This window comes from Excalfactoria chinensis, chromosome 4 (assembly GCF_039878825.1).
Source record: "Excalfactoria chinensis isolate bCotChi1 chromosome 4, bCotChi1.hap2, whole genome shotgun sequence".
In the NCBI taxonomy this organism is placed as follows: Eukaryota; Metazoa; Chordata; class Aves; order Galliformes; family Phasianidae; genus Excalfactoria; species Excalfactoria chinensis.
Window position 1 is genome coordinate 44100563 of NC_092828.1, and position 12868 is coordinate 44113430.

The window sequence follows — 12868 nt, forward strand, 5'->3', positions numbered from 1 at the left end:
CATGCTGTGTCTGTGCCATGAGGCATCTTGGCTGACTGCCGGGTGAGGTTCCTGTGAGGTGACTCAGCACTGTCCCTGGCACAGGATGTGAGTTTCAGGTGAGCTAATCCCTGCCTTGTTTGCACAGCATCTATGGGAGTAACGCAGTTCCCAGCCCCAGCTTAACTCACCAATGGCAGGAGGAAGAATTCAACATGAATGCTAGAACATTGCTATATCAGAAGGGTGTGTAATACTCCAGGTCTTTTTCTGCAGTTATCGCTATGCGTTAGTTGTAGATATTTCCCCAAACTATTGCTAGTTGTGTCATCCACACCCAGCCAAGATGACAGACTCCTGCTGGCCCTGGTAAACAGGGTAGTGGCTGCCAAAGCACCATAAACATGAAACATGGATCCAGCTGCTTCACTTGCTCGCCTCTGGGTGAAGACCTCTGCCCTTCCTGCCTGTTGCAGATAATTGCATTTACTGATCTGCCAACAGCACCACTCAGAAAGAAGCCTAGACTCTCAGGCAACACTGCTCCAAATAGCACAAATAGTAGCCACACAATTGTAGGAAGAAAAACCCGTAACTTCTTCAATTACAGAAGATAGTGTATGTCAGGACTGCCTTCTGCATTGCACAAGCTAACTTCTGAAGCTGAGAATCTGAAGAAGTTGTTTAGAGTCACAAAAAAAAAGAAAAAAGAAAAAAAGCTGAAAACCAGTTAAGATGCATCAAAACCAGCTCCCTTCCATCCATCAACAAACTTCTACCCTTTGACAGACAGGATTGACAGACAGGTGCAGTACTGATGCACACCTGAGCACTGGTGCTGCTCACATGACCTGACCTCATGCAGTTCAGACAAGCCACCTGCTCAACATATAATAAATAGCCAATTCATAATCAAACTCTGGACTTTGATATGCTAACCCCCAAACATCTCCCAAGTACCAGCTGTACAACCTTCCAACCCTGTCTCTGCCAAGGATCTTGCTTTAAGAGCTCAGTGCCATGGTAATTCTCTCTTCTCTATCAGGTCAGGACTCCCTGCCTGGAGATTTGAACCAGAGTACAGAGCAGGAGCCGACACTGCAGATTCCACTAATTCCTCTTCCTTTGAGCCACTGGGCTCCAGCTCTTACCTGTGAGTAGCAATTCAGAAAGCCTCCAGGAAAGGCCCACAGCCTCCTTGTTCACTCTATACAGCCCTATCACATCTGTCTCCTCCAGTTGTCCATTGCCTTGACTGTTGCAGGTTCACAGTCACTCCATGAGAGAGACATAGAGATTTCCTCAGCACAGAAAAAGCCCCTGCAACAGCATCCTCACCCCATGGTGCAGGAGCAGCCAAACTCATTGAGCCAAGCCCCAGAAGATCTGTCCCACAGCTGCACCACATCCCCAGCAAAAAAAGAAAGGGGAAGAATTAGGTATTGCCTCTTATAGTCACAGACACCACCAGATGCTGTGGGCTACACCCTACTGACAAAGAAACCCACAAAACTCTCTTCCAGACCTTCGAGCTCCAATCTAAGCAAGGTGTTTCAGTATGCCCCATCACAACGCTGAGCTGCAGGGCAGCATGTGCAAGTGCAGTTCTCCGTGACTGCGTCTTGCTGGTGATCGTATGCCGGAAGAGTGTTGCACAGATGACTTCACAAAACAAAATTAAGAGTCATGCATCAGAGAGGACATTGCCACAGCTCTGGCGTAATTAGGAGCTATCATCATCAAGCACAGGAAATTGGCACATCTGCTTTTTCAGGCTGTCGGCACTCTGTCAGGGGGAGCTGTGCTGCATCTCTGAGCCTTGCAAAGCACAAGCATTTATGCAGGCTCCCCCAAAACAGTGGTGTACGCATTTTTTCATCATTTATCCTCCCAGTGGTTACGTTCCCTTTCTATCCCTAGCCCCCTTGAGGGAACACTGATCTGACAGCACCAAAGAGCTTTGGCTTTAAACCAGCATAATTCCACAGAACAAAAGTTATACTTCTATTTGGATGCACCTGATAAGGGGTTTACTTCTTCCCCTTAGAATAAGCAGTAAAACCCCAGCAAGTCCCACAGTTTGGATGGATGCAGGCTCACAGTATGAAGACATGCCACTTTTCCTTTCTATTCTTTTTCCCTGAGTACCCACTCAGAGTTGTGTTGTTCCCTTGATGGGATATGCTGCACTGCTGCCTGCTGTGACCATGAGTTGTTTCCCAAGAAGACCAAACAGGGTCACTGCAGCCCCAGAGTTGTTCAAAAATCCCATCCGGAGTCATCCATTCCTCAGTGCTGCTCCCAGCCAGCAGCTGCTTCTGGCATAAGATTTGATTTTTCCATCATGCTTTTTTCTTTTTTTTTCTCTCCCAGTCCAAGGCTGATTTAGCTGCACTCTGTGAGGTTTGCACTGGGATAGCAAACACCTTCATACTTCTTTTCAGCCCCTCTGCTCACACAGGAAGCAGTGCTGCACATCCCTGTGCAGTCTTCATGTTGGAAAACTGGGAACCTTCTCTGCTTTGCTGAGACTATGAACAGTACCACTTATCACTGACAGCAACTAATGGCCCACTGTGCACAAATCACTAACGGATCTGCATATTCTCACATGGAAGCAAACACACTGCTGACATTCAGGTTTCCCAGTTTTTGGACTTGAGAGTCCGCTTTCTCCCTCTGTGTTTTTAGCTATGTATTTCCAGTGGGTATCACAAACTGCTTTGGTGTGTTGGAAAGTGGTGACTATTCAGGAATTCTGAGCTTGCATAATTCCCAGATTTGTCTAGACAGATATTTTCCATCTGGATGATACATGCAACGGCACACGGACACGAGTTCCTGTGTTACTTAATGCTATCCTTTTTATTTATTCATTTATACACTGATGTGCAGAATGAAGGCAGATCACTGGGCTACATCTGTAAGGCAGAGGAAGGATTTGTTTGGGTAATTCTCCAGAAGGCAGCTCCCTGACGATGGCTGCATGCTGTGCAATTCCTGGACTAGTAGTGTCTGCTCTCCTTCTTTGTAATGAATGAGACTTGGTGTTGACAGCCCAAGTGGAGCTGCCTTGAGACACAGAATCATTAAGGCTGGTAAAGTCCAAGTCCAGCCCCAACCCATCCCCCACCATGTCTACTGACCACATCCCTCAGCACCACATCTCCACAGTTCTTGAACACTTCCAGGAACGGTGACTCTCCCACCTCCCTGGGCAGCCTATGCCACTGCCTCACCAGTCCCATAAGACAGAATTTGGCAGCAAAGTGGTGCTGGTCTCTGCATGCATCTTCCCCGTCAAAAGATCTTGCTGTAGATGTGGGAGCACTGCTCAAAGTGCTCTCACAGGCGGCTGACCCAGTGTCAGACCGAAGACTCCTGGTGCAGGCATGAGCTGCAGGAACTCCTCCTGCTTCAGGGACCGCTCCTGCTGCTGCTCTATGTTAGCCTTTGTTCATCCCTGTAGCAATGGAGGAGGCAGGGAAAGAGGTGAGAAAGAGAACAGTCTGATGGATTCTGAGAGCTAGGAAAGGAAGATGCTTAAACACAGCCAGAGCCAAATCCATGTAAATCCACAAGCTGCTGCCCTGTGCTTCCCTGTCCATCTCTGCTTCATCTCACCCCTCCAGTAAAGCAGGCTCACGTTATTTGCTGCTTCAGCAGAAACTGCAGAGCAAGAGAGGAATTTACACACACTTGGAAACTGGGAAGAAGCAGCCTCTGGCTGTCACAGACCTCAGGCTGGCAAGGTTGGATCTCTGCAAGCAGCTGAAGCAGTTTCCAACAGCTGGATGATGTGACACATCCTTGCAAGACTTGGGGAGGGGTCTGCAGGCTGAGTTCAGTCATGTGTTGGGGACCCTCTGCTGGGCCTGCAGAGAGAGAGAGGACAGTGCTGCTCTGCATTCCTTAAATGCAGCAGATTTACAGCCTTTGCTTTTGCCAGGTCTTTGCGGGGGCTCAGCTCTTAATCTGCTGTTTTGAACACCCACGGGGACTGTAAAATGAAACTCACTCACCCTTTAGCCTTGCTAGCTCAGAATACAGAGGATTCCATGTGCCATCTTTGCCAGATGTAAACTGTACTTGTGTGGATGAAGCTTTCAGCCATTAAGTTACTCAAGTGTGATACAGGGAGGATTGAATTCCAGGTGCCCTTCTCTTTACCTTTTAGATTGCTTAGCACATTATATGGCATGGAGCATCTCTTTGGGTAGCACATGTATTCCCCCACCCTACTTCTGCTGCCCTCACGTCATTCTTTCTGTAAAGGGTAGTACTTACTTACAGATCGAGGTTGTTTGTAAGTATGCAGCAGGGAAACAGAAAGCAATGGTTTGATGTCATTATAGGGGAACTGTGTTGTGATTCAGCGTAGCAAGAAAATACTTCAAATCTTGTGTGGAGTCCTGTGGTTCCAATAACCTGCGCAGCGTGGGAAAACTGTCTGCTAGAAGTGAGAAGGAGAAGAAGGATGTTAGAGATATCAGCTTTGCCAGCTCATCACAGCTGTGGCTGACACAGGATCCTTCCCCTATCTTGTCACACAACTGATGTTGACTCAGAGATGGAGGCTCCGTGAGGATAACAAACTGAACTGTGCTTTGTCTTTCCCCAGTTGGACAGCCCCATTGACTCACTGCTCCTGTGATGGATGCCATGGTGGGAGGCAAGCTGGAGTAGAGCTGACAGCTCCAACACATCATTTTGCTAGGAGAATGTAATGCATCCTATGACCAGGGGAAGGTCACGCTGAGTGTTAGGAAAAGGTTTTTCACTATGGGGCATGGAATAGGCTCCCCAGGGCAGGTCATGGCACTGATCTTGCCAGAACATAAGAAGTGTCTGGACAAAGCTCTCAGTAACATGGTCTGATTTTTGGGTGGTGCAGTGTGGAACCAGGAATTTGACCCAGTGACCTTTATGGGTTCCTTCCAATATTCTGTGATTTTATGATTTCATGAGTCAGAATGCTAAGCTGAGCCCCAACCTGAAGAGTACTGAGGACTGAGGAGCTGGAGAGCTGCACACCTTTGGCTCTCCACCATTGGAGTTTTGAATGCAGTCTGCTAAAAGCCAAAGCTGCTCAGATTAAAGGCTATTGAAACAAAACAGCAAACAAAAGAATAACCCATTTTAATTCCAGTCCCACTGGTTGCTTGTCACATAGTTCTTGTGGCAAAAACTCTGCAAAGGAAACAAAGAAATAGTGGATAGACATTTATTTTTAACTTGGGAGATAATTTTGGCTTATGCAGCTTGTGGCTGGAGCTTTTCATCAGAGAAAACTCAAGCATCTTTTTAGCCCTCAGAAAATATTTTAAGATTATAAAGCATATTTGAACTTCCTGTGAAAACCTGAAGGCCCAGATGGCAAAATCCGAAGGATAATATTCTTGCAACGCTTTCTGCAGTGCCTCATGCTCACTGCAAAGGATCCGGCTTATGCTTCAGACCAAATGCTCACTCTATATTTAGCTTTGCACAGTCTATTGTGAAGCAATGTGTTTTAGAGGCAACCACACTGAAATGGAGATAAATTGGTCAACATACATGTTTGTAACATGGCTGGTGTTTTGTGGGTCTAGGTGTTGGACTCGATCCTTGTGGGTCCATCCAACACAGGGCATTGTGTGGGTCTGTGTCTATGACTTGAGGATTCAGCGATTCCACAGTTCTATGACTTAGATATTCTGTAAATCATTGGTCTAGAAATTGGATATTAAAGAATCACAGAATCATAAAGGTTGGAAAAGACCTTTGAGATCACCAAGCCCAACCACCAACTCACCCTCACGATGCCCACGAACCATGTCCCTCAGTGCCACATCTCCAGTTCTTGGAGGATGATGCCTCCACCACCTCCATGGGCAGCCTGTTCCAATGTCTCACCTCTCTTTCTGAGAATAATTTTTCTTCCTAATATTCAACCTGAACTTCCCCTAGCATGACTTAGGGCCGTCTCCTCTTGTCCTATCACTGTTATCTGCCTTTCTGGCAGATGAAATGAGAAATAAGGTCTCTCCACCCCTTCTCAAACTGAACAATCCAAGTTCCTTCTGCTGCTCCCCATAAGATTTGTGCTCCTGACCCTGTTCAGCTATGTTGCCTTTCTCTGGACATGCTCCAAGGCCTTGATGCCTTTCTTATAGTGAGGGTCCCAACACAGTACTCTAAGTGTGGTCTCACTAGAGCTGAGTACAGAGGGATGACCCTCTCCCTGCTCTTGTTGGCTGCACTATTTCTGACACAAGCCATAATGCTCTTGGTCTTTTTAGCCACCTGGGAACACTGCTGGCTTGTGATCAGCCAGATGTCAGTCAATGCCACCAGGTCCTTTTCCTCTGTGCAGCTTTCCAGCCTCTCTTCCCCAGGCCTTTAGCGATGCATGGGGTTGCTGTGATCAAAGGGCAAGATCCGGCACTCAGTCTTATTAAAGCTAAAACAATTGGCCTCAGCCCAGCCATCCAGCCTGTCCAGATCCCTCTGTATGGCCTTCCTATCCTCAGGCAGATCAACACTTCCCCCAAACTTGGTGTCGTTTGCAGACTTACAGAGGGTGCACTCAGTCTCCTCCTCCTCATCAATAAAGATACTGAGCGGTGCTGCCCCTAGTACTAACCCATAGGGAGTACCTCTCATGACTGGTCACCAACTGGGTTTAGCTCCATTCACCACCACTTTCCATGCCCAGCCCTCCAGCTGGTTTTGTACACTGAGAGGAATAAACCTGCCCAAGCCATAGACAGCCAGCTTCCGTGATCGTTCTGGGACTCCGCGGTTCTGAGTTAGAAGAGCTTTGTGTTGCTTTGGAGAAAAGTTGACGGCTCAGCACCCCCGGCAAAGGGTGAGCACTCACAAAGGATGCACTGATCTAAACTGGAACAAAAATCATAAAAACAATACAAACAGCCTCAGTACGTTCTGCGTGATGTCCCCGGTTCTGCGGTGGCACGCTCCACGCCCAGGTTCGGGCTGAGTCCCAGCGAAGGGGCAGCTCCGCGAGCTGCCAGAGGGCAATGCCAAACGCTCGGGCCTCGATTTAATCGGAGTTTCCGTGGTTACTACGCTCCCAGCCCCGGGGACCGGCAGGGAGGAGGTGCCTGAGGCGGCGGCGACGGGCGGCGGGCGGGAGGCGGGCGGAGGGCCGCAGAGGGGCGCGCCGAGTCCGCCCGGCCCCGGCCCCCGCCTCGGGCGGCGCGGGGAGAAGAGGGCGGGGGAGGGCAGGACGGGGGGCGGCCCTTCAGCAGCGCCGAGCGGAGCACGGCCGCGCCGGGCCGCGTCCCCTCACCGCCGCCCCGAGGCCCCATGGCGCGGCCCGCGCTGCCGCTCCTCCTCCTCCTCCCGCTGCTGTTCCCCGCCGCCAGCACGGCTCCGGCCGCCGAGCAGCCGTCGTGCCACGGAGCCTTCGACATGTACTTCGTGCTGGACAAGTAAGGCTGCGCGGGGCCGCTTTGTCTGTCGGCGGACACCGGGTGCGGGCGGGGGGCGACCAAAGGGGGCTCGGGCCGTGGGGATGATCCCCCCCACCCGCTGATCGCGGGAGGGAGTTTGAGGGCAAAACGCGTTTTCCGAGGGGGAAAAAAAGAATCCGTTTTTCGGGCAGCATCTGCCGCCCCTCCCCCGCGGCAGCTGTTGGTGCGGGAAGTTTGTGCCGAGGGAGGAGGCACCGCGGCGTGGAGCGAAGCGAAGGGCCCCACTGTCCGAATCAATCCCTCCCAGAAACGGCCCCTCTGCCCTTTGTCCGTAAGGCTGTTGGTGTGCTCTGGTTTTCTCTGCAGATCCGGGAGTGTGGCACAGAACTGGCACGAGATCTTCGACTTCGTGAACCAGCTGACGGAGCGGTTCGTGAGGTGCGTTTCTGTCCTTCCAACATCTGTACGCTCTGTAGATGTGTTCCGCAAACATACCGTTTCTGTGCCCAGATCGCTAGAAAACAGTGCAAACTTTCACTCTGTCTCCTCGTGTTTGGGACTGAATGAAAAGGTGATAACGTGCACCTCCGGACACTTAGTCTTTCAAATGACTTACAGATGCCATTTGGCATTTTTATTTCATTTATTTATTCATATATTTATTTATTTATTTCTCTGTGAGCCAGATGGCATTCAGAGCTGTAGGTAAAGCAGGCTGCCTGGTTATGGCTCTGTCTGTGTGTGAATGTGCGGTGCAGGTGACAAGGAGTAACCTTTAAGTGGATAGGGTGAGGCTCTTTGCTGTGGTGTGCAGTGACGGGACAAGGGGCACAAACTGGAACATAAGAATTTCTTTATAAACATGTGGAATAACTTCCCTATGAGGGTGACATAGCACTGGAACAGCTGTCCAGAGAAGTTGTGGAATCTCCTTCTCTGGACACTTTCAGGACTTGCCTGGATGCTTTCCTGTACAACCTGCTGCAGGGAACTGCTTTAGGAGGGTTGGGCTGGGGGATCTCCAGAGGTCTCTTCTAATCCCTGTGATTCTGTGATTCAGGCCTGGACAAATTCCCAGGAAGTTTGTGCCATAGTGACTGTGTTTGTGTTGTACAGATGTGTAATCAGCTCTGTGTGTAGCTGGCAAGCGTGGGTGCTGCAGGAATGCTGTGCAAACACTGCTAGCTACAGCTGAGTGCAACCAGATGAGGGTGGCTGTGCAGTAGCATCTCCTTAAAAGAAAATAAAAATGATTGAAACAAATAGCCCCCAGCACACAGACATTGGTTTGGCAGTTTCTGCTAAGGAAAAAGAGGTGCAGTGGGCACTAATAATCTAATAACAGGGTGAAGATAGGGCTGATTACTTTAATACTTCCCACATCTATCATCCACAAAGCAAATCTTGCCTTGAGCAAGTGGGTGACTTCAAGTGCTAAAAGTTTTATAAAGTTTAAAAGAAAGCCTGAGGATATCGTAGCATCACTTCTTTTGCAGTGAGTGATGCTTGTCCCACTCAAAGAGTGATGTTTGTCCTGTGTAAATCCCAGTTCCTCAGCTTGTACAGCCAAACTGCTCCTTGCAGCAGTTGTAGAGAGGAGCTTTGTCTGCCAGTCTTAAACTGAAGGGAGTGGCTGTGGGTAGAACCACAAAGAACCACTTGGTAAAAGTTTTCTTCAGCAAAAGCTTTCACTAAAGGGAATTTGCTCTGAGCTGTGTGCCCTGCGTGCATCTGCTCACCATTCTGGCTTGTCTGCAAAGCAGTGTTTATAGTGATGGTGTTGTGTGCTGGGCATCTTGGTTCTGAAGGGAAGGGCTGCTTCGTACTCATGGTCCTCCATCACCTGAGTGCTGGGAATGCAAATGGAAATCAAATGTCTTACGAAGAGGACAGTTTCCTGAAGTTAGTAAAGTTCTAACTCTGAGGTTTTGATGAGCAAAGAGTTGCGTCCCAAAGGGGGAAGTCTCACGTTGCTTGGGCTGGGTGGTGAAGTAATCCACAGAGACGGGGATTTTGGTTGTTTGTTATTGGGCAACTGCTTACAGCAGCTAACACAGCTGATAACATGCAGCCTGGGTTATAACTGCATTTAAAGCAACTCAGGGCATTTTGCGTTCAGCAGCTTAATGAGTAGGACTACAAGACTGGATCTTACACCCAAGTTCTGTGCAGCCAAAGGTTTGCTCAGTACTTTTATTTCCACGGTGCCAATAATTTTAAGTCATATCAACATGAATTAACTGCAAATTGACCATAATTTACCAACAGTGACCCAGTACACATTAGTGATAATTGCATGAATTATACATAGAACGAAAATGTGATTTATGAAATTTACCAAATATATTGAAATTGGCATGAATAAAATGAAGGCAAGCTGGACAGGTATTGTTGTAACTTACCTTATGAAAGTTATTATCTTGGCCTTCTGGAATGTAAGTCCCTAAGGGATGCATTTTCCGGTAATGGTTGGAAGTAATTCCCTTTAATCTTGCTGGAAGAGACAGATAAGTTTCTTCAAAAAAAGATTTAATTCCCAATAAAAATCATTTCATACAGTATTGCTTTTTACAGTGTCATTTCCCTGGATCCTTTTATGGAGGTTGATCTTAAGTCACACAACTCTGTGTCACTGATGAAACACTCTCATTCTGAAAGAGTTTGTATAGAGATGTCTGAAAGACTTTTCTAGAAAGGAAAGGGACAAAGAGAACTATTTCTTTGATTCTGGTGATTCTGTGATGCAAAAATACACTTTGGAATTTACTTTGTGATGGGATCAAGCTTTACAAAGCAGTAACTAGCTTTTGCATGAGTCCATGTTTAATACCCCAGAGCAAGAGTGTATCACGAGTGCATGGCTCCAACTTACTTTTACACCATGAAAACACACTTTTTGTATGTTGGTAAATCACAACCCATGGATTTCACATTCTGTTGGGTCACATGAGTTTCTAATTCTTAAGTTCAGCACCTGTTGATTTGGATTTCAGTCAGGCAGGAAAGAATAATATTTCTGCTACTTTGTACTCAATGCAGATCTGGAAGAGAGATGGAAGCACCTTAATTCCTTTCTCATTCTTGATATAGTTGTTTGAAAGTGTATTCTTCTAAGCTTAGAGGATAAAGACAATAATAATAAAGCATGAGTATGTGAATGGAATATGTGCATCTGTACTTTTTGTTTGACTAAAGTGTACTTCTTTTCTTTTCCCTCTTTTAAAAGCCCCAAGATGAGATTATCATTCATCGTCTTTTCCTCCCAGGCACAAGTCATTATGCCATTAACTGGAGACAGGTTAGTGCACTGCGTTTTTAATTTCCCTCTCCCACTCCCCACCAAGGGCTCTTATTAAATCAGAGGAGCAGATACTGCACAATAACTGATACCTTGAAGTGGTGGCCAGTCGTGAGGCCTTCATGCAGAGCTGGATTTAATTTTGTAAAGCAAGGTCTGTAAATAAAAATCTTAAGTGTTTCTTAATGTTTGTAGGTAAAGCACACAGTGGTACATTAATGTTTCCTGTAATTTCATATAAGGTATGTATTTTCTAATAGTGACTTCAGGATAGGCTTTAGACAGTGGAGTTTATGCCATTTGAAAGGTGAGAGGTCTGTCTGGTGTAATGGGCATGTCTTGATGTACCTGATCCCTTCTACTTGGTTGATGTTTTCAAGTGCAGTGGTTTCACAGGAATAGGAAACCATTTTGTAGAAAACATCTCAGACCAACAGGGTCCTTGAGAAATCCCTTCAAACCTATTAGAACATGTCCTCACTGTCTCTCTTCTGTCCAGAAACCAAACACACTTCACAGCTTTGTGGATTTGGAGGAACTGGATAAATCACATAGGAATCATTAATGAACTGCATCAAAGTGTAAGGGAGGTAGTTCTTCCTTTCTGTTCCTCTTAGTAGAGTTAAGCTAAAGCATGATCTCTCCTATTTGTTCAGGTTACTGTTTTTTGCTTTTTTTCTTTAATAATTCATAGTAACAAGTACAACACTTACTGAGGAGCACTCATTGGCAACAAACAGGCTGGCAGCCTAGAAGCAGGCTGTCCAATGACACAATTTTCCTCCTGTTTAGCATTTCAAAAAGTGGTTTGACTTTAGACCAGCCAAGTGTCTCCCCCCACCCTCACTCCAGTGCCGGATCCACTCTCTGCAGGGACAGACAAGGTTATAAGCCATTTTTCCAGATGGCTTGAGAGAGGTCATGAGAGGACATTTAAGCCCATTCCAAGGGCTGCTCAAGTCAATGAGATCCTTTCTCTCCATTTCAATGGGCCCTTAATCCCTGCCAGTAGCCTGCTCCTTATCATACTGGTTGATAGCACACAGACCACTCTGAATGCTTGTGCAGAACTCTGGAATTGTGCCATGGAAACAAAAATGCCTTTCTCACTGCATGTCTGTAGCATTCTTCAGGCTGTGGAAACCTACTTTAAAGCATGGGAAGAACCCTTTTAGTTGCTGTGAGTTCCTCTGTCCAACTTTTCTTCATTGCAAGGTTTGCTGATGCTTTTGTGCATCCCCACATGGGCAAAAATACCCCTTATTTCTTAGGAGGAATTATAAGGAAGATGAAGAAGGGGGCAGTAGTGACTGCAAGTCTATCCAGATCAGTAAGAAGGAATGGGTACAGCTGGAACAGTTGTCATTTAAATATAGAGAAAGTCAACAGTTAAAAATTGCTTGGAATTCCACATCCTAGTTGTTCTGAACAGGAGATGAGGATGCAAAGCGCAGTACAGTATCAGGGATGTGAAACTGCACTGTGTGTGTTGATGGGATGTTGCAGCCGTGTTAGTTTATGTGCATTTTGGCCTTGCTGGGATATTTTTCCCCTCGCTCACTCACTAATTCACTAATGCCAGGAAACCACAATTTATTCCCAGCAGTCAGCTCAAAGCTGGGAGGTCTTTTTTGTTTTAAAAGCTATAGGATTCTAATTGTTTGCACACATTTACTGCTGTTCTTTACTGCATTATAAAGCTGTGGATATAAAGAAAGCCACGCTACAGTGGTTAAGGCCCCAGATTACCAAACATTTTGTGATTGTGAATAGTGCTGTGTGGATACCTCTGCAAAGAGAAGTCATTGCTAACCACAGTATACACAATGCTATGATAAATACATTAAAAAAACCCCACTGAAATGGAAAAGACTTCTCATGCTGCTTATATACCATTGTAGAAATGCACATTTCCCCCTGTGAAATTTGACTGGATACCATAAACAAATGGTCAACAACAACTTGTGCGTTCACATATGGGTCTCAGCTGTGCTGCTAGTTTTAAAGAGCAAGTTGCTTGGAAAAGCAGTTACACTTAAGAACATCTCCTGCATTCTCCTTGGGCCAGCTACATTCTGGCTAGCAGAATTTCAGGTTTCTGATGTTGCCTTTCTTCTATCCAGAGCCCATGCAGGAGACCTAACATTTTAAGCAGAATAAGTATTATTGTGCG

The 12868-nt window shown here is 46.7% G+C and overlaps 1 protein-coding gene across 1 annotated transcript in view; it reads left to right on the forward strand.

Moving 5' to 3' along the window:
* Positions 1 to 7139: 7139 nt before the first annotated feature.
* Positions 7140 to 12868, forward strand: part of ANTXR2 (ANTXR cell adhesion molecule 2) — a 102152-nt gene continuing 96423 nt past the window's right edge. Inside the window, exons 1-3 of the mRNA XM_072334727.1 lie at positions 7140 to 7415; positions 7764 to 7835; positions 10624 to 10695. Of these exons, the coding sequence (XP_072190828.1) occupies positions 7291 to 7415; positions 7764 to 7835; positions 10624 to 10695 (269 nt within the window). The 5' untranslated portion in view covers positions 7140 to 7290. The remainder of the gene's footprint in view (positions 7416 to 7763; positions 7836 to 10623; positions 10696 to 12868) is intronic.